The sequence below is a fragment of the Coturnix japonica genome, chromosome 6 (genome assembly GCF_001577835.2).
Source record: "Coturnix japonica isolate 7356 chromosome 6, Coturnix japonica 2.1, whole genome shotgun sequence".
Lineage (NCBI taxonomy): Eukaryota > Metazoa > Chordata > Aves > Galliformes > Phasianidae > Coturnix > Coturnix japonica.
The window spans coordinates 25,976,917-26,001,663 of NC_029521.1; the positions used below are offsets into that span (position 1 = coordinate 25,976,917).

The window sequence follows — 24,747 nt, forward strand, 5'->3', positions numbered from 1 at the left end:
GTTTGGCAAGAAATACACAACTGCCTAGGAGACATAAAATAACCGCAAGTTTAAAGCCTGGTCCCTCAGTGATTTTCGTGTCAGTCATCAGCTTGGGCATGCAACGAGCTTTTCATCATACAACAGCAAAATGGAAACTGAACACTTTAAAAAATCCTGATAGCTTCTTGTTGAAATCATTAGCTAAAAATAAAATAAAATAAAATAAAGGGGGAGGGAGGTCTAGGAGCGGGGAGACAATTCATATAATAGGGACACTGCACAGTAATATGAAATGGTAAGGTTACAAAATTAGAAAAAAATGAAAATAAGTTATTAAAAATAAATTTCCAATATAAACCCCAAAATGCAGTTTCAACCAGCTAGTTTAATAAAATGATGGTGCTGTAGCTGGAGAAGAACCGTTATCAGCTGTATTCTTACATAGGCAAATAACTGTGGAGAAGCAGGTGTGTCATACCAGCGTTTTAATTCATTCCGTATGTTTGTAATTAAGTGCAACGCATTTGTTTAAGTCCGGTCCTTCAAAGGCTAAATAAGTGAATATCAGCCTACTGACTGTGATGGATCAACTGATTCATCTGATATGATGTTTAATGTCGGAGCCTCTGTCAGACCAATATCTTCATTATCCACTTCTTCTGCTACACCGGCTTCCTCTGAATCTTTAGTCACTCTTTTAGACTGCCGGTCTGAGGACATGCACTCCAAAGACTCTATATCTTCAATTCCTGCTCTGTAGTGGATCATCAGCAGCGTAAGGGCTTGCAGTCTCTCACCTGATTTAACCAGCGCAGCAGAAATCAACGCTTTTTTCCTTGCATCAGTTGCCTCTTTTTCTTCTTTAACAAGCGAATTGTTATTTTCCAGCTCCTGGTCTATTTCGTTCTGCAACTTATCCAACATAAACTCTAATTTCTGAAAACGCTCCTCTGTGGGCAGACTTCTATAGAGATCACGCCCAATTTCTTTAACTGCGATGAAGACGCTGTCATCTAGACCACCCTCCTTTCTGACCAGTTTTATCCCACGTTTTGAAGGACTACTTGGACCGCTAATTTCAGTATCACTACTTTCATTATCAGAAGTGTTTGGTGTGTGCTTTGGTGAAGGCTCTACAATCTCTGTTCCCTGCTCAGAAAGGCGAGCTTTGGGGACTTGACGGAGGTTTAATAAACGAGTGCTTGTATTGATGATATGCCTGGTCAAACCTGCAGTCCTGTTAATGGATTTAGACTCTGAATCAACACGAACGGATGCAGCTTGAGAAGTTTCCTGTCCTTCTGTTCTACAACCTCCTGCAGTTCGATCATGTCGCTTTTCAGCTCCTACACAGAAGGGTGTTTCAGCTAGACATTTTTCTTGACATTTTTTATGGCAAACATAAGCACAGAGCATACACTGTGAAGCTGCTTTAGTCCACACCTTTTTTTTGCAGTAATCACACCAGGTTGGATTCTGAAACTGAGTATCTTGAAAGTTATGCTTGTTCTCAGTAAGAACCATTTGTCCCAAGTAAGGAACCTCTTTCTGAATTACATTAACTTCTTCTTCCAAATGGCATTCCTTTTCTTTCTCCAACAGATTTGAATCATCTGCTTCACCTTCTTTAAAATATTTAAACTGTAAAACTATGTCACCATAACAGAACTTTTCATTGAATCCCTTGTGGGTTGTCAAATTCCGCAATGCTGTTCTAGTGACTGATGCTTTAGGTGTGGGAGCACTCAATTTAAATGTACTAACATATTCCATTGATGATGTAGCTATACAGTCTAAAGCAATTTCTTCAAGTTTTATGCTTGCATATCCCAAGCAGATAAATCCACCTGCTTTGAAAGGGTCTCTGCACCACAGTGCAACATTAAGGTACTTATGGGATTCTTCTACTTCAAATAGGCAAGAGGATGTTCTCGACTTTGGCCATCGACCATGTCGGACTCGATAAGGAATTTCTGGTGATTCCCAAGTTCGATGGTCATCTCCACCATCTTTGTGACCACGTGCATTGTCTGAAATTCCATCTTTTAATACATCTTGTTTTGGTATTGTTGCTGCTTTAGATGACGTTGGGTCTTCTGTTTGATCATTATTCTTTATCACTTTCTCTGTACATTTATCTCCGTTACCTGAAGATGGAGGTGGCCTCTCTGTCTTTTCAGAAGATACACCCCCAGTTTCCATCAGATTTTGAGTTTCATTAGTAGGCAAAGCAGGCCTGATTTGTGGTCTAGGTGGTACAGGAGGCTTAGCACCAGAACCTTGTGTCTGCTTACCCGATAGCTGTGGTGTATCTGAACTATCAGAGATTTTAGGAGTTGCCAGTTTGGCTCCATCTTTTTGTTGCGTTTTAGATGTTGTCTGATAATTTCCTAAATGCAGTTTTCGATTCAGAATTGGAGATATGGTTCCAAGTGGTTTAGTAGCAAGTATCACTACTGAACGTTTGGGACTTTGAGTTGTTGGCATATCTTCTTTTTGATCAGGTGATTCACATGCTAAGTCCTCGAATTCCTCAAAATCTCTGGTGTCAACATCAGCTGATACACCAACTTGGTCATCTTCTTGCTGTGTTAAGAAAGCAGTGTCTTCCAATTGTCCAAATCCATCCTGTATCGCTGAACCATGCTGATTATATCCAACAGGCCTTTCATAAAAGACTAAGACTTTGTCCCCAGCCTGCCTAATAAGCTTCAACACTTGGACAGTTGACGTGATTTTAACACCTACAAAAAAAAAAAAAAAAAAAAAAAAAGATTAAAATGTTAAATTTGAAAACGACAATAATGTAAAAAAAAAAAAAGCTTCAAAAATATCTATACATACTTTTAGAACTTTAACAGTGAGCAACAGAATCATCACTAAGAGGAAGCCAAGCGATTATGACAAAAGAGCTAGACTGAAATGTAACAACTGGATCCCTCTATTTTTATCCATACAATTATAAAATTTCAGGAGTTGAAAATAATACTAACATGCACAGTTCAGTTTTCTGTTTTTTTAAAAACACTTCTTGAGTAGTTAAAAAATATTTACATTGAAATGTTTATTTGCTTTTATGTTGGCTTGTACCCAGCAAATAGTAAATAAATACGCAAGAGGAATGATCGAGTGAATAACCTTAAGTGGCAATAAATATATAACTGTTTGTATTTATTTTGTGATTAGGCACGTGTAATTGTTGAGAACAGCAGTCTAATTCAGCTCTAAGTGGAAATGCTATTCCTGTTTGCAAGACAACACTTATTTTGAAAGCTGACATATTACTTACTGCCAATGGCTAGAAGTCTGTCACCCCTCTGTAGATCAGCAGCAGCTGCAGGTGAGTTTGGCGTAACTGTTTCAATAACAACATGCCCTGCATCATCTTCCTTGGACTGCACAAGGCGGAGCGTGAGGCCAACACTCTGAAGATTCCCTTTCACTAGCTCTGCCTAGAGAGAGGAAAATTAAAAGTTAGACTATGGTGACCGAACAGACTGTAAGGGCTCATGGTTACTAATGAGCTTGCTGAAATGAAATCATACAACTGATGTTATGATGGCAATCACTTTGTATATGCTCCGTGTATGTTATAAAATCCATTACTATCAGTGTCTCTCCAGCAGTTTACACAAAAAGTATCTGGAGTCTGAAAGCTATTGTGGTAGACATGTATTACTAAGTCTTATGTAAAACAAACCTAAGACAAAATAAAACACCTATTAGTCTAAGAAGTTTTCTGAAAGACCAATTTCCTCATATTTATTTTCCTTGGCACGGTAAACACAAGATAAATTTCAATTGCAAACTCAAATCATTCTTAAAATAATTTCTGAGGCACAATCTCCAGTAGAGCTCCACCTTGACCACTCACACAGACTTCCATGCTGAGAGATCCTTATCGAAAAATATATCAAGGCTGAGACCAATTGTTTATGAGCTCCAATAGCTTTTTGTCAATCTTTTTCCTAATACAGACAGTTCTTAAAGAATTAAGTACATTTTTCCCCCTAAAGGATATATATATCTTTCAGACTCTTTCAAATGACTGCCTACTATCAGTCCGCTGAAGTACATTCCGTTTATTTAAAAGAGAAAAACTTGCAGACTGTGACTCAGCTCCACAGAGATAAATTTAATTTGATTTATTACTAATATTATTACTATTCCCAAGCTAAGAGACAGATACTGTTTGTAAAAAATTTCCTATGTAGGCTTTCTATTTGGTTTAATGTACTGAGTTAATGTAGCTCTCATTCCTTGACCACAATCCTAAAAAAAAAACCCTTTTGTTAATTGTTTACCTCTTTACAAAGGCAGAATTGCTACCCAATTAACAGTATGCACAATATCAACACTGAGTTTAAAGCAAACCTGCATTAACTTTCTCAGTTCCGTCACTTAATATCTGCATTTCCACTCTCACTAGAGATGCTCTCTCTCAAACTTTGTTAACCTCCTGAGAGGTGCCAGTAACCTATGCATGAATAACAAGATCTAATATAAGCTTAGTTGCATTTCCAAGACTCAAGGCTCTTCTATAACAGAAAAAGTCCCTTATAGAAGCAAATGGTATATTCTTTTTCCAGGTCATTCCCATCTAAAGGAAACTGATATGCAATATACTAACACAAAAAATACTACAAAGCATGGAAGAGGTAAAAATTACAAACATCTGTGGAAGAGAAACTTATAAACTCAAAAAATATTAATCTTCAGTTACAGTTAATGCAAGCACTAGTTTAATATTTTGACTTTCACAAACACAAATTACACAGATTTGCTCTAGTACCAAACAAACCTGCAACAAAAGTCACTTTAACAGTCAGTCTATGCAACATACTACTGCATATTACCACCAGATGAGGAGGCTGACACTTCTGGGATTTACCAAAGACTCTGAAGTACATAATTGTCACTTTTACTGCAGCAGCTCCTTTGAAAGTCCTGCTCTAAGTTTACACTGGAAAAGAACTTCCAGATCTTCATGTTTGAATAAATAATGAAGCTATGATCATAAAGATAAGAAAGGGAACTTCCACTTCAGGAATGCTAAGAATCAAGAACATTAGAGACCAAAAAGCAAAACGACACACTTTTTTTTTTTGCTCTACTTTTCATTAGCCCGGTGAAGTACAGAGCCACTATTGAGTTAGGCTCCTTTATGGATATATCCTTTGATTATTTTGATATACTGGATATATTTTGATGGTACATACTTTCTTCCTAAGTCTTACAGGGGCTTGGATCTTCACCTCCAGAACTAGAGATAATAAATAAGACGTGACAATTTTAAGACCTAAGAATCCCAATTAATGTTGTGTCATTACAAATACACACTACTCTTAAGCTTGTTTGATGGCCACTGTAGTATTTTTTAGGAGCTACCTCATCAAAATCTACCTTCCTTTACATTTCCTCATCCTTTCAAAGAGCAGCACAGAGAAGAGATGGCCTTTCAAAAGGCTTGTTCTTCAGAAAGTCAGACAGAAATAAGCTCTCTTCAGTAAAGAGCATCACAAGGGAGAAAAGAGTCTTGCAACACCCAGCACCTGAAAAAGGCAGTGAGGACCTCTAATCACTGCTGGTACTTGCAAATCATGGCAGACTGTATGATGTGCAGAATTTGGGAGAAAAGGGCATACTTACATGGTAAAAAGAGAGGAAAAAAATAAATAAAAGAAGTTACCAAAACCTTCTTATAGAGTCAATATCGATCCTTGTGATTTTAAAGCCTCCTTTGGATTCTAGGACTTCTCTGAGCAGCTCTCAACAGTGGTCTGACATAGCAATACAAATACTCTGCTTTAAGAGAGGAGAAACCTCAGAGGTGTTTTCCAGCATTTCCCCCAGGACCAGATCACATAAAAGCAACCAAGGACAGCTGGGACCCAAAGATACTTAGGTATCACAGCACATTTGGCCTCCATGCAGGGACACCAACAGCTTATTAGAATGTGCATGAATCACTTGTGGTGAGGAGATGCGCAATATCCTAACAGTATGCGAGGGAAAAGCTGCTTCTGGAAGGAGAAGGCCTTTGAACACAGCAAGCAAAGTTCATCTCCACATTTTATTAACTTTGGCACCATCACAAACTTTCTCATAGAATAAGCCAGTTTAATGTATCGATCCAAACCAGATGAACAGTTTTCCTGATATATATATTTATATATATATTTACCCTTTTAAGCAAGATCTACTGGAAACCAGAACATCAGAAGCTAAAAGTCAGGTAAATGACAGAGCAGGTATTAGAGAACCGCTGTTAACGAAAGGACAATTATTACAAAGGAAACTTGCCCCAGGGGAGAAAAATTAACAGCACTGTTTCAGAGAAACAAGTTTTAAATAATTAACTGCATCATACTGAATCAGATTTACGTTGATTTAAGAGCTGCTAGCTCCTGCAAACCTTACACTGTAGTTGCTTCAACAAGGTGCAAGATCAAGTAGATAAAATGACATGCTTGTTAATGAAAGACAGGCAAAACAAATTTATATTGGAAGTGTTAGAACTAAATTATGTCATAAAGTTTGGGTATGTATTTTTAATTAATAGTAAGCATTCCCTAGACTCTTTAAGATAACATTAAGATGGACTTTGGAACATGAACGACTACCTCAGAGCTGAAGAGTAAGTAATTTCCTCAGTGTTTTATCATTCAAGTACAAAAATGAAAAGATTACCACTCACTTAAAAATTAATAAAACTGTTTGATGCACAGCTGTGGACGCCTGACTTTTAGAGAACAAAGTATTTAAGCATTGATTTTACACTAAAGGCTTCAGTTCATTTATATGCATAAATGCATGAACCAATCTGGGGCATAACTCCTCCAATACTTTGTTCTGTAGTGGAAGGACGCTCTGGAAATTCACTCTGGAAATACAATGCAGCAACGAATTCTGTTGTGTCTCATAGCCTCACCCTACCTCAGCCTCCTCATTTTGAAAGCCTAAGAGATGTCATCTTTAAACGCATCAATATTGAAATTCACAGCAATTGAATACTAATTCAGAAATTTATAGCTGGATGTTTGGATGACTGTTCAAATAGGACACAGATTTAATCTCCAAATGCTTCCTAAAAATACCGGTTTGAAAATGTTTGTAAATACAAAGAGATGATAAACACGTCTCTCATAGGCATCTGCCTACACAGTACAGATACAAGTGTGATGCCATCTCATTTACTATTTGCTTCCAAAACTTCATCTGTGTACCCCATGTAGGGGTAAAAATATCATCAAGAATATACTGTATATATATACATATATAAAATATACAATATAATATGTTGTAGTGATGAGACCACAGTAAGATAAGTTGGCATTAGATAAAACACTTTCATTCTGAATTTCTAAGGTGATATAATATAGTTTCCTTGGAAGAATGCTTGGGGGCAAAAGTAGAGTTAAGATGTCTACAATGTGCCTATAAGGTATTACAGAGATCCCTTCACATCGTAAGGCAAGGAAGGAATATTTCATGTAATAAAAATAACATTAAAGAACAAAACTGGGAAGCAGTTTTGCTTCTATTCAGAAGACTCATATTTATAATATTAAAAAAAGTTTCTGGTATATAATCTGTCAAATATGGACTTCTACATTCCTGCTTTTTTCAACCCCATAATGACAGATTTCTATAATATGACCTACACGGGGAATTGATTGCTAGCTTACTTATATGGACCAGATCATACAGTGAAAGGGAGCAGGGATCACATGAAACGTTCCTCAGAAACACCAGACTCAGAAGAAAGAAAAAGACAATGTTCTGAATGTTCGGAGGGGATTTCAATCTAAGCACGAATTGTCTGACGCAGATATTGACCAAGGAATCCATGATGACAGACTCTAATTTCCCAGGTATAAAGACAACTCTTAGCAACAGAAAGTTTGCTGAGCGTCTTCATCTTTATGAACGCTTTAATAGCTCAGTAGTCAATACAGTATGTATTGACCATCAACAATTACAACCTAGGTTCACTTCTATCACGTCTTATGTGCCTGTAAATGTACTGACATACAAAGTTGCATGGAAATTCATAAAAAGATTAGTTCAGAAACCTGCAACTTAGGCTCCAACTTCCAAGTGAGTCTCTGGGTAGTAACGCACTCTAACACAGCAAAATTCAGTACAACACAATTGAGCAACACACAGGAACTACAAAGCCATTTCAAACTGTTCACCTGTTTGTTTATGCTTTTCTAAGCTGCGACCAATTCCAGCAGTCGGCCCGTCCTATGCATGACCTGTACTCCACTTCTCCATTTCTTTTCCCCACCACTCAGAGCAGTTTATATATTTGAAAGTGAACAGCTTTGCCTTCAAAAGCCTCTGCTGGTATCTGGAAATACCCAGGGAACAAAAAGCTCTTCCCATCTCCTCTGACTATGTCACAGCATTAACTGTGTTAACCTGTATTCTGATTTTGATACAGCTGCACAGGAGAAATTAGCCCATTCTAAAGACTGTATTTAGATTTAGTACAGGGTAAGTTGCCACTGGTCTGAGTTATTCATGAACACTGATATCACAGTCCTGTAGAGCAGCATGGTCCTACATTTAATTGCTTTGACAGTATGGATCTAAGATTTGTACTGCTTTCCTCTTTCTCTTCTTGACCATTTCAAGTATCCTTAAGCATTACACAGAATTATATCCCAGCTGCTAAGAATAAAATCAGTCATAGAAAACATGTCAATTGTCTGCCAGAATTAATAGCACTGATTAACTAATTAATGGGCAACTCTGAACAAATCTCAGGAAATACAAAGAGGTTAGAAGACATGATGGAAAATTCTGCCAAGTGAAAATGTTTAGATAAACTGAAAGCACTGCCTAAAAATTAAGAGTTTCAGAGCAAAAGTCATTTACATTGAAAGCAATTTTCACGGGACAATTTCCTATGAACAGATGTGATTCTTAAATAAAGAATGGGCCATAGTAAAAAATAACAATGAAATAACTATCAATAAAGGAATCTGTACATCAAATGCGTCGCAAAGAGGGATGGGGGTTACCAGCAGCGGAATCACTGCACAGCAGCAGCCAACTCTGCTTTTTGTGGAGCATCAGAAACAACTGTGATAGAAACAGTGAAAAGAGCCTTTGCTGGTAATTCTTCTGGCTCTGCAAATCGCAGTCTGTGCACATGGATAGATGCAGTTACATCAAACTAAGGCTGCAAGACAGTTCACATTTTTCTTTAGGGAAGAAGATACATTTCTTCATTCATTTATTTCTTTTTACTAGTCCTGTTATGCACAAAGTCAGCGGGCTTCACTATTTCATTTTCTATATCACCTCTTTTAAATTGTGACTGTTATGCACATGTCTAATCTTACACCTTACCATCACACGCTATTTGTCTGGAATCACAGTGACAACTCACAAAGTAAACAGCTGCATGCCTACCCAACGAGCACTGAAAATATCTGTCACCAGCAAGGAACAGAACAAGTAAGGTACTGCACAAAGCAAGAAGCTACGTGTTACTTTCCCCCAGCTCTTGTGATGCATTGCAGGTACTCTTTTCCTGATCCAACAATAACCTGTACTTGCTGATCGCACAAGGAAGCAGGCTACATGACATGCAAACAGCGATCTGTTTAGCAATTATGCATTGTTGAGGCGTTCTCACTTAACAGTAATTACACGAGCTGAATGGAGGAGTTAAAGACAAACAGGGATTGGAAAACCTGCATTTAACTTGGAAGCGTCAGAGACAGGTACAATGCTGACCTTCAGTTCTACGCACAGCGCTTCTTCGGAGAGCAATTTCGCACAAACACCAACGTAGCTCATCTCTAAGTGCTCTGGCTCACCGACATCCTTTTACTCGTTATTAAACCCAACTGTGCTGTCTTCCTTCGGCCCCGAAAAAGAATGGAAAAGATTGATTTTTCCAAATAATGCATCACCATTCACGCCTTTGATAGAAAAAGGGCGTCCTCTGGTATTGCTTCACGATGATTCAGTTGTATGAGTATTTTGTAAAAATTTTGGGCAGGCTAATAACAAACACTGAAATAAACTTACTGAAAGTGCTTGTTAAAGAACGAGATGGATACTAACACTGCGTGCAAGACAGAAACAACAGAAAGTTTACCTTATAGTTTATGGCTTCCTTTGCGTAAACTGGTTTAAATTGTTACACTGCAAATTACAGATATGTGAGATTAATGAGAACATAAGAGTGTTTGGTGCTTTGAGTGCATGCACAGAAGGGGAAGGCCTGGGGTTTTATTCATCACTCTAGAGGTAGGGAAAATAAAATGAAAAATACATTCAAGTACCTATATTAGAAGCAAATCTCTAGAGCAGCCAGTAATTACTTCTGTTTATATTAGAACTAACTAGTACTTATCAAACAATTTAATTAATCTTCATGTAATAAAGACAAATTATTAGAACATAGAGGAGAAGTTCTTCATAATGGAATCAATAGGCACCATGCAGAGTTTTCTGCTTCACACAAAAACACTGCTTGCCTGTCGCAGCTAACAGCAACAATCTGATTAGCGATGTGGATACTGCCACCAAAACCAAAAATACGGAGAAGTTATTACTTTGTCTGCACTGTAACATGCATCACAGATGGCAGTTTCCATGGAAATTAAATCTACAACGCTGCTTTCTAACACGTACAAATGTTAATGCTTAGCTCTCGCTAAAGGGCCCAAAAGTTACATTTAAAAAGGCTTAAAAATTACATTTCTGAAGGAAAAACGTTGAGAATGAACGAGCACATTATAGGTTTATTTTATTCTGGAACAGAAGAGTTTTCTTCTCAGCAGCAGTAATTTCAGAAAAGTCACATCTGGAGTACAGTGCACTTTCATAAGATAGCAGAAGTTTCATAAATACTTCTCACCTGGGAGTCTTCACCAAAACCCACAGGTTCAAGGCAGGAGCAGAATAGCTGCCAAAGCTGCCCTGAGGAAGAGCTGGGTGCTGCAGGGTTCTGCCATCACTGCCACCAGGCTCTAGCACTGTGTGCTGCTCCTGCTGCCATCAGCTCTAAAGGGGCTCTGACACCAGGCTTCGTGGCAAAAGGGAGGAAGTCAAGCAGTGCTATTTGACTTACTGGAAGTCTGATATTTAAAAAGTTACTTACCCAAGACAGTAAAAAGATGTAAAAACAGTCTTATCAGCAGACTATTGCATTTTCTGGTAACAAAAGTTACACCCTTAGAGCAGTAACATAGCCTAAGCAACAGTGACCTGACATATCCAGAACCAATGCACTTAGGCAATCTAAAATAATAGATTACTTGAGCAAAACCACAGCTGGTGATTTCTGCACATTGTACTCATATCACCTGCTTAACAACTGCTACATTTCCCATCAATATTAACAAATGCCTAAATGGTTATTACAGAGAAACGCAAACCAATATCCCATACGACCTGGTATTTTTCAGGCTCCCACATTCCCACAGAAGTGTCTGAACCTGAAAGAACTAAAGGAGACACAATAATGTGATTTATCATTATGACAACTCTACAGAGGTTAAGCAAAGAGTCCACCTGGATCAAAACTGAGTTCTGCTTACATACGTTGTCCCCAGTCCACTGTTACATGGTAAAACCAGACCAACTTACTGCAGAAATTCTACAATGCCAACATCAGAAAAGCTGGGGATATGTATCCAGCCTGCACTGACTAATTACTGCAAGACCACCAAGCTTTCATATATCATAATCTTTCTCTAAGTGGAACAGAATCCAAATCACACTTAATGCAAACTTAATTAAGTTCCAGACAAAATATTGCAGTGTAAACATAACTAAATAAACAGTAAAGATTTCCAGGACCGTATATCTATTTCTGGTTATTTTGTTGAACACATCACGTCAGATCAATTTGTTTATGGTTATAGGGCACAAGTTGCTGGCAGGCAGCAAAACAGGAGCTCACTGTCACATCTAATTAGTGACACCAAGACAACAGCACACCTACATGCCACATTTTCATACCGTTACCATTCATCACTTAGGAAAACTGCCACAGCTATAAGCTGAAAAGGTCTTCACACCAAGTCCAATACTGACAATTCTACGTGCAAAAGAAATCAATACCTAGCTAAATTTGTTTTGCACTTGAAACGTTTCTAGAACACACAAAAATCACTTCTATCTATCGAAAGAATGATTCAGAAACTGAATGGTAGCTGCAAGCAGAATCAACACACTAGCAAACCATGGAGCCTAACTTCTACAAGCGCTTCATGAAGATCCAAAGATCTGAAGTTCTCATGTTGTACTTTTTTTTCCCTTAACTTACCCAGCCCCTATTCATTTCTGGAGGTAGCAAAGTATGTGAATTCACAACAAATACAGAAAGACAAACAAGAAAAGCCGCACACATTTGAGACACCATAGCATCATTGAAGCATGCAAAAGTGCCAAAATAAAAACAGCCCTTCAGAAACAGCTCACTAGGAGTCATAACAAAAGAGGAGCAGGACACCATTAGCAATAGAAGTTACAGCTCATCACTCTGGATTGCCATTCAACATATTCTTTTGCTCAGGGAACTAATATATATATCAATTCCATGCCTTACTATGAGAAAGTAAGTGAAAAAACAAATAGGAAGTAGTCAGGTTTAAAAACTTTTCATTTTACTTTAGTACTCATCACAGCTTCCCACACTTTGATTTTATGCACTCTTGTTTTGAAATTAAGAACAGAACTTACTGATACCTTATAGAAGATAAAAACCCAGCAGATTTCATAACACATTATCACCCTATTTTAATTTCCCGCCCTATTTCAATTTCCCCTTTTCTCCTGCGACACCAGAAAGGCGGTTTGTTTGGGGCTGCCAGCTCAACAGAAGAATTTACAGCTCTTTCCCCGTTCCATTTAAAAAATGAACAAAGATTTATTCAATACCACAGGGTGCCTGAGAAAGACACATGTTTTCCAAAAACTATATCTAACAAGAGACAGAGAAGAACATGCATGGCGAGCTATACTTGAGAACAGCGCTTATATTTTTGTTTTAAAGTGGTAATTATTTATTTTTTCTTCATATTACTTGCGTAGAAACTGCATGAAAACAAAATGTTTAAGTTGGTTTTTTTTTGAGTTTATGTCAACATCTCAGATTTAATCACTTCAGTGATTAAATTCAGTGATTAAATTTAGTGACACTGCAATCGCATCAAAGTTAATGAATACATCCAGTACAAAAAATAATTTGAGTATGTAGTATGAGTCTACAGTGCTATACATCCATAACCATCACTGAAGGTCTGCTGGTGGACAAAGAAAGATAGCAGTGCTGCTTGCATGTGGAACAAAGCGCACACAGGGCCCTCAGCAGCCAAAGGCTGCAACCCTACCAAGTGCTGCACTGTGATTTAAGAGCTCTCTGTAAACTCCCCTGAGAAAGATTCGCTTTCATAAACTGCGTACCCAGAACCAAATATTCCAAGTCTGTTTCTTATTTAAATCGATAATGTAAAAGTACCATTTTAAAAGTTAGTTGTTAATAAAGAAGACAGTGCAATGAAAACAGCTAGTAAAGCACGCTAAAGTTTAGTTTAGGCAGAAATTAAAAATACATATATGGCTATCTTTAACAGTGAAGCCATAAACAAGTGCATTTTCTGACCATAAAAACAAGCTAAGTTAAAAATCTTGATAATAAAAGTAGGATCTGAATATCTACAGATTGCAGAAATTAGAGCCTCATAGAAAAGCAAACGTGCAGTGTGATGAATGATGAAAATGCTTATGGTAATAAAGTAAAAGAGATGAAACTTATCAAAAACATTAGGATACAAAACTACAAACTTACTCAATAACTTTCTCCCAATTCTTAATAGTCATTTCACTCTTTGGTGTATTTCCCGAGAGCAGGAGATGCGTTAACTCAAGAAAACTTTCGATCCCTAAAACATTCTTGAAAGCTTCAGTAAAATGCAATCAGGAAATTATTTTTTGTCACATATTGCGGGTGGGGAAGGGTAAAACCACCACAACTATGGAGAGGAGGGAAAGGAAAACAGAGAGAAAATAAAGAGAACTGCTGCCTGCATGTCCACATGTGTGGTACCGTGGCAAACTCCCATTGCTTCTCTGCTGCAGCCCTTTTAATAAAGGTTATTAAAACTATTTACACAAACTACTTAAAAAGCCATACTTCATTAAATACCTATTTGAGCATGTTATACTTCAGTAATGACCATCGTGCAAACATCACAATTTCGTCTGACAGAGAAAGGTATAAAGAATTCTCTTTTTATGTGAGACAATTTGGGAAGATAAACTTGCCAGTGTGGTGTTGCCTGTTTTTTTTCTTTTTTTCTTCTTTAATTTTAATTTTAAACTTAGAAGTCTGTGAGCCTTCACGGTCAGAAAATCCTAATGAATAAACATGTGTTTTCATCATGCATGGCTTGCCCTTCTTCATGAACTCCGCAAGTTTGAAAAGAGCCTTTCACTTTACATACTTGAACACTATTGGAAGACGAATCCCAGCAGATGATTGAACTGAATAATAATGAACTGAACTGAAATAATTCTACACTGCTAAGCCACACAAATTCCAAAATGGACTTAATTTTCAGCAGTCATTTATTTATTTGCCATTTCCAGAGAAGAGCATACTTCTGAGTTGAACTGGAAACAGTATTTTGCATGTGTTGGGCTGGCGGTTTGGCAATATCAACAGATCTTTTTGAAGAGATAGTTTTTTGAACTCACAAAAGAGAATGTATTCAGTCCTCTTCCAGTGTATCTACAGGTTTCCAGTCCCAGCTGTCCAAACAAAATCCAAAATGAAACTAACCTCTAAAAAGCAAATTGTGTGATCCTAGCTAGAAACACGTTCTTTACTTTATGGTAAGCGTGGTTTACTTACTTCAGGTTATTAGACCTAAGAGACCTTTTACCAATTTGTTTCCTCCTAGCAGCTTTAAGTTCAGGAATTAATTACAAGCCTTGGTTACCTCAATCATATGTAGCCAAGATTGCGGTTCCTAATGAATTTCTACAGATCAGCTGGCAATGATCTCACCATCTTTGCTCACAACAGCAGCCAACAGTTCATTCCTTGTTATTACAAACATATTTTCAGAAAATGTTATTTCAGATTCTCCTACAACAGCTAGAGCTTCAAAACTATTGTGGAAACAGAAACATTTATCAAAGCAGGCAAAAATAAAGTCGTTAAAAAATATTCTTTGTTCAGATATTGTCTGCAAGGAATGAAAATCCATCATAGATGCTCCCATGCTTTGACCAAATATCCCCTGTAGCCAGACTGCGGAAATGAAATAAACAAGAACATCATATATTTATTATTTCCTCTAGTTTGCTAAGAGTTTTTAGGCTAGAACTGCCTCCTGCCTGGACTATCTGGAACACAAGGAAATATTACTCTGAGTCTATCAGTACAGAAATACTCCTGACTGGTCTCAAGTAAAAAGAACGGTTTAGTCGAAAGTAGTCTAAATGAATTCAACAGCCCTGCTGTGACCTGGGAGGACCAGGTTACCCTCTTGAGGTCTCTTCCATTCCACATTACCCTGGCTCTAGTCTAATACACAGACACACTGTTCAGCCAGATTTCAGTCTTGTTTGAAACTATGTACACATATATTAATATTTTATACATATATATTAAACAGCAGAAACACTGACTGCAGCAGAAAAATTGGCTCAATTTCAGACAGTTATATATATATATGATTGCTATAGTCAGTATATCTGCTGTTTAATGTTCTTGATAGTACAATTACAAGTACCTTTGAGTTTCTATAGCCTATAGATAATATGTACATTAACCAGGTACATTAAAAGATTCCACGCTAGCCAAATATTTACAGCTGCTGCACTCCCATGACCTTATTACTGCTATGACTTTGGTGGTGGCTTTATCCTTGTTAGATGTCCTTTGGTCTGTTTATGCAGCTATTTATCATCACACCTGGTCTCCTATACCACATTAATAGGTATTATTTGCTCTCCATTAATACTGCACCCGCTTTCTTTTAATAATTAACAGATATTACGTCCCTAAGTACCGCTTAGAGAGCTCCCTAGTATCGCAGGTATTTTCCTTACTGGAATATTTCAAAGAAACTCTGTCTAAGGGTTTTCCTGAGCCATTTATTTTTGCTGACTGACAAGATTGCTTAGCCAACAGGACTCTTACAACTGCCCTCTAAAGCACCCCCCCCCCCCCAGGTTAAACACACAGCATACTATATTACTCCCAACACATTCTACTCTAATACACTAGCACAGAATTTTCCTCAGGTCAAAAGTGGCTTAACTCCTGCTTTTTCACACCCAAGATTAAGTCACTCTTATACTGCCAACAATCAACAAAAACTCTTAGCTCTCCCATACTCTTTTGTATTTTTAAGCAGGACAGCAAAGCTAAGGGAACTCAAGCACCGGGCTTCACTCCTTCATAGTAATGCAACAGCACAAACACATAATAAAGGACTTCCAAAGCAAATGTGACTGCTTCATTTCAGACGAGGTCACACAGACAGAAGAACACATTCACCTGCACATCATCACTACCTGCTCCTTTTCCATTCTGAGTAATTTTGTGGAATTTGAGTTATACGTATAAGATCTATTCCCTCTTGACCACAGTTCTTTTTTTCCACCCCCTCAGCTACTTACCATACACAGCTGGAATACTCCAAGTTCTCTCTCCCATGCTGATCTGCAAACTGTTTTCGTTCCACAATCTTTACAATAAAGGACTTTAGTATCAACCTCACTGCACGATCTAAATCCATGGACAAGCAGCTTACCTTACTGCCTCCCTACAGGACCAAGTTTTACCCATGCCTCCAATGCACTTTCATTATTTACTAAGGTATTCATAAAAAAGAAGGGGAAAAGCTGGTTAACCTTCAACAAGTAAACCTCAGCAAGATGGCAATGATATAAATTCTTTGGTTTTTCAGCTCATTCAAGAGACAAAAGAGCAGCAGCAAACTGCCAGCATGGAATTTGCAATTTGAAAGTTATTTAAAGCACATGTCTGCCTTTGCTTTTTATCTCTGATCAGGTGTGTGCTTGGAGGATGAGCTTCCCGTGGCCTCTGCCCCCTGAACTGTGATTTGCATCACAAAGGGCTCCTCCAACACAACCTGTACTGCAGCCAGCCAGAGCTAAATCCCACCATGCTCTGCTGCTTGTGGCCAGCTTCATCTATGGTCTATAGTCAGGTCTCAAATTCAGACTTCTGAGTAAAAGAATGTTATACATCCATTAACATCCCTGTCACTGGGTTCATCTCATATGCCCTAAGAACAGGTTATATAGCTCAAATTAATATTCGCTCCACATTTCACAGAAGCATCAAGTGACAGAACATTAATTTATAACTTCACTAAGTTGCTTGTTACACAGGTAACTTATACCATTACTGAACTTTTTCTGTGTATGTGGATTTTTGTTTCTACTTACCCACAAATGTTCATCAGATTTGAGACCAACGGAAATTATCAATTTTAAGGGGGAGGCTAGAGCATATTACAATGCTTGGCTATGTTAGGAAGTTGTGAACACTGTATTCCTAAGCTTACTTGGGATGTAATTCCTAGTTATGTAAGTATTTTGAGTTTATAAGCTGCTGTACAGCCTGTCCCTGCTTTACCCTCACAGATGTATGATTTAACTACCTGTGAACCCAGAACCAAATTTCTGCAATTGCTCTGTTAACCATCATCTTTGCCTTTCTTGACTCTCTTCTACAAGATTAGAGCTGTAAGTTTAGATAAGTCCCAGGTAAGTTCAGGACAATGTCTCATGAGTCAAGTTGTTCTAACTGTAACAATCTACATTTCTAAACATGGGTTCAATTTGCTACCCAGAAGATCATCATGAAAATTTAACTGAAGAACAACTGAGACTTTTGGTTTGATGTACGTATATACACACACACTTCTACATATATCAAATGCATGTATGTATATATATGTTAAAAGTATGTGTGTATACACATACATATACAGATATGAAAAACTGGTTTGTAACTAAGAACAATTAAAAATTAAAGCTTTCTGCCTCAGACTTCTAGAGGCTTTTTTTTTGGTTTTGTTTTCTTCCTTCAGCTAAAGAAAATATATAGCTTCAATTAACATCAAATGGATCTGAGGGTGTGCAGACATGATATTTGTTCCAAGCTAAGCACCTAAAAATGGAAACAGATGACGTTAGTAAAGATCTGAAGATACTGACTTTTGGTTAAGATATCTGTAAAGACATCATAGTTCAAAGAGTCTATTTATCTTACCTAAAATTTAATGGAGCCAGCCTTTTAATAGCCTGCATTAAGGGAAATGCTCCATTTTTTAAACAATGACTCACTTCGGATTACTTCCGATGCATAGGTGTCCTTTGCAGAGTATCAGGCTGCTCCATCTAACCTTCGTACACTGGAATGACCTTTTAGTCATTTTATTTGCGTGATGGGAAGCAGCAATTACATTTTCGATCCTCAAGGCTTTTGTAGGGCAACTGCTATGCTGCCCACCCATATTATTTTCTCATTTCTGTCTGCCACAGTTACAGAGCCTTTGGAGAACACAGACTACATCTGCATTACTAAATGCCTGCTTATGCTTTTTTCTCCCCAATTACCAAAAGTATTGTAAAGATAGTAATACTTTAATAAAAGGGAGAAGAACCACTTGTGTACTATTAAACAAAGCAGGCCCTTTTGCCCTCAAAAGCAAATTTCTCCTGTTATTCTTAGAACAGTATGGTTAGGTTGCAGTTGGATTTGATGATTTTTGAGGTCTTTTCCAATCTAAGAAATTCTAAGAGTCATAGAATCAATGACAGAAAACACCCATGGTACTGTAATTAATGAGAACAGTAACAGCAACACGTACTCCAAACACCATCCTCATTCAATGTATGACCTCCAGATGCTGAGCAAAACCCTGCAAGACCTGTAGAAGACTCAACACCAAGAGACAAGCATCTAATTTCTGCTTTGGCTGTGATTAGAGGGATAAAGAATGAAAAGAAAAAAGTAGTCAATTTGAGATAATGTTCAGAGAAATAATTACAGCATTCCAGAAAGGTGAGACACAGCCCATGTAACAACACAGCACCTCGAGTCCAAGAATGTGAACTGCTTAACTCATTTGACTTCATAAAGATAGCAACACGACATAAAACTGTACTCAGAACAAGGAATTCCACCCACAAAATTAAAGGCTTTCTTTGCAGTCATTCAGTAGTTTATAGCCCTCTATTTTGACACTTTATTTCAGACCACTACATATCAACTGTCTGTGAGGTATGAACATTCATTTTCCTTCTATGGAAGGACATCAAGTACCTGCATTAAGGAACAGTAGGTACTTTAGTTAAATCTTTAATTCTGAAAATATTGTACTATATATAATTAATTAAATGCCAATTAATTAAATAAGGACATTTTCCAAAACCTTCATTTAAACTTCTTGGAATTTAGCCTGATTATACTCATTTAATCTAATGTAATTTCTGTATTTACACCAACTACAACAGCAGTGAGAATCAGACCTAAGTACTGAGATTCTGTCTACTAATGAGTACTTTAAGTACATGTTAGTATGGTCTACACATAAAACATTCAAGAAGACCTCAATACCAACTCTCAAAAACTCATTAGAACAGAAGGGTAGCTGCTGAAATCCAGACAGGAACACACATGTACAGGACCATTACTAGGTAAGACATCTGGATTGTGCAGAGAACCGAAGAAGAGACTGATGCTCATCACTACTTAAAATCAATATAAACAGCTGTGCTTATGCACATCACCCTTCTAAGCGTACAACACTTAGGCCAAAGTAGATGAGCAAAAGAAATACAGCCTCAAGTCACATACCCACCACCGAGACTAGCCTATGTCTAACACTTCAACTGTTACTGATGGATAGTCAGATCCTACTGTAATTTAGAGAGTATCCAAATTAAAGACTCAGTTCTATGAATCATTTCCATGAATCCTGACAGACAAAAAATTGCTTGAGAGATCAGCTTCACACAAATGGTCACATTTTAAATTGATCAAGTTTCGATATTATGTCTCTCAGTTTATGATGACTTGGATATGAAACACTTGGTCACTGTCAGCTGGTAAAAGAAACTCTATATAATAATTATATTTAAAGTCAATAGTCTTTTTTCTTTTTTTGCCCCCCCCAAAACGTGTTTCAGAGGAAAAGAACTGAGTCTGAATGTACCAAAGTGACAAAGAACACTCTGGGATGAATGTGATACCTGTAAAAGGTCTGACCTTCAAAAAAAAATGCCTATCAGACTTGTAGAGTTTAGAAGCCACCTATCCAAAATAACAGTCACCACACCCCAGAGCCAAACACCTATTTTTGGAGATTATGACCCTCAGGAAGAAGAACTTGCACAGATGATTCAGTCATAAAAGAGCATTTCAAAGAAAGGAGAGCCCTGAACCTGCCACCCCCATTCCTCCCTCCTCCACTGCAGCCACATGCAGCAGCCGCCAGCACAGCTGCTGGCTCCCTGGCTACAGAACTTTGCAACGGGACATAACTACATAGTTTAGAAAGTCATTCCCCAAAATGCACTAAATTGCCCAGAAACCATTTTTGTTTGCACTGGTCAATGAAACACTGTTATCTCTCTTAAAATAGGCCACAGTGTTTATACAAACAAAGTCAGCTCTCATGCACCAGCCATATATTTACTTATCAAGAACACCTATCACTGTAAGTCAGCTTCTCTGCAAACGAGAAACACAGCTGCTGCAAAACCGACTTAAAGCTCGTTCCCACATCCAATATTTTGAGCAGGTGAGAAGAATGAAAAAAATAATTCAGCACAGAGCATCAGTGATGCACTACAGTGTGGTGCCTGGCTTGTATTTTGCAAGCATTCTTAATGAAAAGAGATCATGCTGTACTTCCTTCATAATTGTTTATTTTAAATGTGAAGTTGTATGATAAGAAAAGCTTAGACTTTCCACTCTAGGTACTATCTAAAGGATATAGAAGATACACAAGTAAAAATGAACTCGGAGAATACATACTAGAGATTGTGTGAGCAATCTCTAAAGAAAAAGGGAAAATGAACATTAATTGCTAAATTGAATGCTGCTTATCAGGTCAGTAATAAGCACTGAAAGAACAGAACTAATCCCCAATGAAGCTCAAAGTTTTATGTATGTTCTATAATCATCTGGAAGGAGGTCAGCACTTTGTTTTACTTTGTAATCCTTCTTCCTGATATTTTAAATGTGAAAGCCAGAAAGTCAGACTCATAGCAGGCCATCAGATCCCACCGCAGAACTCCAAGTGCTCTGAGGATAGCCAGGAAAGCTCACAATTACAAGCACAGCCATAGGGAGAAACAAGGTGCACGTACGGAATGTTAGAGACCGGGATGCAGCTGATGCATTTCACACTGCCTCCTGCAGCAAGCTGTGGAGCACTTTGCTATTCAATCAGGGTCTGCATGCTGAAGAACACAGTGTGCATCTCCTGAATGATTTTTATTCAGGCAGTATTAGGTCACACTGCAACTATGGCAGTAGCACCTTGTTCCGGACCACCTGAACGCCCCCCAGAAGAAGAAAGAAGTGATTTTGTTTGCTTTTGTTTTAAAGTTCATATTGAAGTCTCTGCAAAGCAAAGCACTACAGTGCATTTTAACAGGTCTTATTAAATCACAGAGAAGCAGAAAGTCTCTGAGGTCTCCAGTCAAAAAGCTTAAATGTTTCGGGTGAGCCAGACAAAAAAATCCTGATGGCCTTCAAGTTTATTTGAAAGACGGATTACAGAACATTATGTAAGGCCCAAATCTCAGAACTATTCCCCATTGTATTTACAAATATTATCAAATTTTACAAGATCATGAATTTTCATAAAAAGTGACATTTTGAAAATGCTTCCCTTCCTTTAATCCTCCTCCTTTCTTTTGATAGGATTAAATGCTGAAATGGCAGACTGTTAAACAAGCAGACCGAAATGCCAACTGTGAGGCATTTAATTCTGGGTATTTACAAATTAACGTTTCACTGTTACTTCAAATTTTGACATTATTGTTGAGTATCCTCAGGCAACTCATTTCAGAAGGTGCTGAATTTGATTTCCATTATTGCTCATTTTATATGTCACTATCGGAGTACCTTTAGTTTCCTGTAATCCCTGATAGAACAAGTTTAGTTTTATGAAAGGCTGAGAAACATCCTTTTGTTTTTATTAAAATGTACCAAGCATCCTGCCTAAAGCAATTTCAGAAGTAACCACTGTATTCACGTATAGAAGCCCAGAGCTGCCAGAATCACCACCCACTAACAGCCAAGATTGTGGTCTCTGTACACATATATGTGGACACGCACAAACTCAGTATGTACTGAGGCAGATGGCACTGGCCTTACCCCTCAGTTCCTTTGGTGCTGACCTCTGAATGTACAGTGAAAAGTGAAAGAGGGACTTGAAAAAATATTATTGAAAAAGCAGGTAAAAACCCCAATCAAAAAAAACCCTCCCACCCACACTTACTGCCCTTAGGAAGACCAAAGTGTGGATGTTCTTGCAGTGCAACCTGAAGGAGCCTATTACTTTGAAATCAGAATTTAAGACATGTTCCCTCATACCTGTCTTTGATTACCTAACTTCATTATTTCATTACCAACAGCATTTATCTTATGCTTCTGAATTTCTGTTGCAAAATCAAAGCAAAAAAAAAAAACCAAAACCCATCAACCCATAGAACAGACACATTTCAATCTTGCAGTTCAGAACCTTCCCTCTATTACTCAACATTGTCAAAAACAATAAAAAACATTGGTTTTTTTCCCCCAGTCTTTAAGTGCTGGCTAGTATTTAGATACAAACCTAAGTACAGTTTTAGCTGTGGAACACCTGCCTAGTAATCCAATGTTACTAATGCTGCCTAATAACTACATCCTATCCATAAATAATTTTCCCATAGCCATGCAGCGATTAAAGTTAATTCCAGCAGCAACACTATTAATTAAGGTATTTAAGGATGTTTACCTGTCATATGGGAACGTTCCAAATCATTTCTGTGAAGTTCAAATTGTATTTCAGACTGATTTGATAAATAGCTTAGAAGCAAGAAACATCTCTGAATTACAACAGATACTTCAGTAATCATCCAGATATGTTCACTAACACAACACTTTCTTTCTTTAAAACCAATTTTGACGCCTGCTAATATCCCATAAATAATGGATCAGATCAAAGTCTTGCCAAGTTAATTATGAAGTATTAAACCTGTCTAATCTTTTATCATTACTGCTAGTATAACAAAAAGAATGAATATGCCAATAAGAGAAAGACAGAAGAATTTTCCTCAGGACCTTTATAGAACACTATCTGCCTCAGTGGATGTACTCTCATATCTGTATCATATTACAGCAAAACAGACACTTAAACCAGAATCTACTGAACTATTTTTCACTTCAACTTAGTCTGTCATTTCTCCTCCATATTTTCTGATATTAATTCCAACAACTTCATCTCAATTAATTATTGCACACACAGTCATTTAAAAGAAGGATTTAATATGAGAAAGACTTCACACGGTTGCAGTTTCTCAGAAAAGAAAGTTCCCTACCTAAGTACATTTGCAACATTAATTCTATTGAGGGACTATGCAATTCTCTTGCTACCCAGCAAGGTCTCCTCTAATTCATTTTTTAGCTTAACTTACATATTCAAACTGATTTTCAATGGAAAAGAGACCCCCATGATTGTACTGGACGTGATAAACTGAAGTTGCATAGCAAAGTGGCTTTGCAAGGGTGCTAACCTTTAGTTTCAGTATTCAACCATAATCAAAATCTTTAGAACCAGGAACCTAAAGTCAGTTTACATCTTCAGTGCCAAGGAGGTTGAGCACAATGAGTTCCCCACACTGACAGCACAGCTACAGATCCAGCAGCTCACACCAAGGAGCCGCTGCTCTCAGCAAGCAGTGATGGGACTGGACAGGAACACAGCTACTTAAACATCCTTACATCTCGAGTCATAGTTCTGAAGGATGGAAAACTTGAAAACCTCCCATTTCATTTCAGGTGCTCAAACAGAACGTGAGCCCAAGGACTTTTCCGCAGTTTTAAACAGTAGCCACGCCTTTCCACCCACCACCAGTTTAGTTCTACTGCCATCTGCTGTCACAAACACACCAGTGCTACATTACCTGCTAAAGAACCCACTCTGAAATTGCTCTGGCACCGATGCTAACATGCAGCAAGTGAGCTCAGGGAGCTAACACATAATTCACAGTCAAACAGGCCTCAGTGCTCAGATGGAGATAACTCTAGGAAGCACAACTTTCTTCCATGATGTTTGGCTGCCAAACCAGACTCTTAAAACTAACACTGCTCAGCATAAGTTCGATTTGATAACTAACCCAATATCACTGATTTGAAATGTTAAAGTATTGCACCCCTTGTTTTGAATCAGAGGCAATATTCTTCCTCCCACATACATGAGAGAAATGCATTTTGTAGGCTGTGTGCTGCTAAATTCATCAAGCATGATGAAATAACATTAACTTACAACACTACTAATTCTACCAGGTCCTATATCTGCAGACAGTTTCAAAAGTATTTTTCTTCAGCAGACGTGGTAGGATTCATATACTCTAGAAAAAGAGATACATAGGAATTCCCTCCACCTTCTGTCAAAATGTAGGCAAAGGGAGGGAACTGGTCATGAGTTACCCTTTGAGAATGTGTCTTCAGTACTCACATCAGAAAGG

General features: G+C 37.8%; 1 protein-coding gene across 1 annotated transcript in view; it reads right to left on the reverse strand.

The window, feature by feature from the left end:
- Positions 1-347: 347 nt before the first annotated feature.
- The window catches only part of PDZD8 (PDZ domain containing 8), a 43,730-nt gene continuing 19,330 nt past the window's right edge, over positions 348-24,747 (reverse strand). Inside the window, exons 4-5 of the mRNA XM_015867462.2 lie at positions 3,272-3,434; positions 348-2,726 (exon numbers count right to left, since the gene is read on the reverse strand). Coding sequence (XP_015722948.1) covers positions 547-2,726; positions 3,272-3,434 — 2,343 coding nt within the window. The 3' untranslated portion in view covers positions 348-546. The remainder of the gene's footprint in view (positions 2,727-3,271; positions 3,435-24,747) is intronic.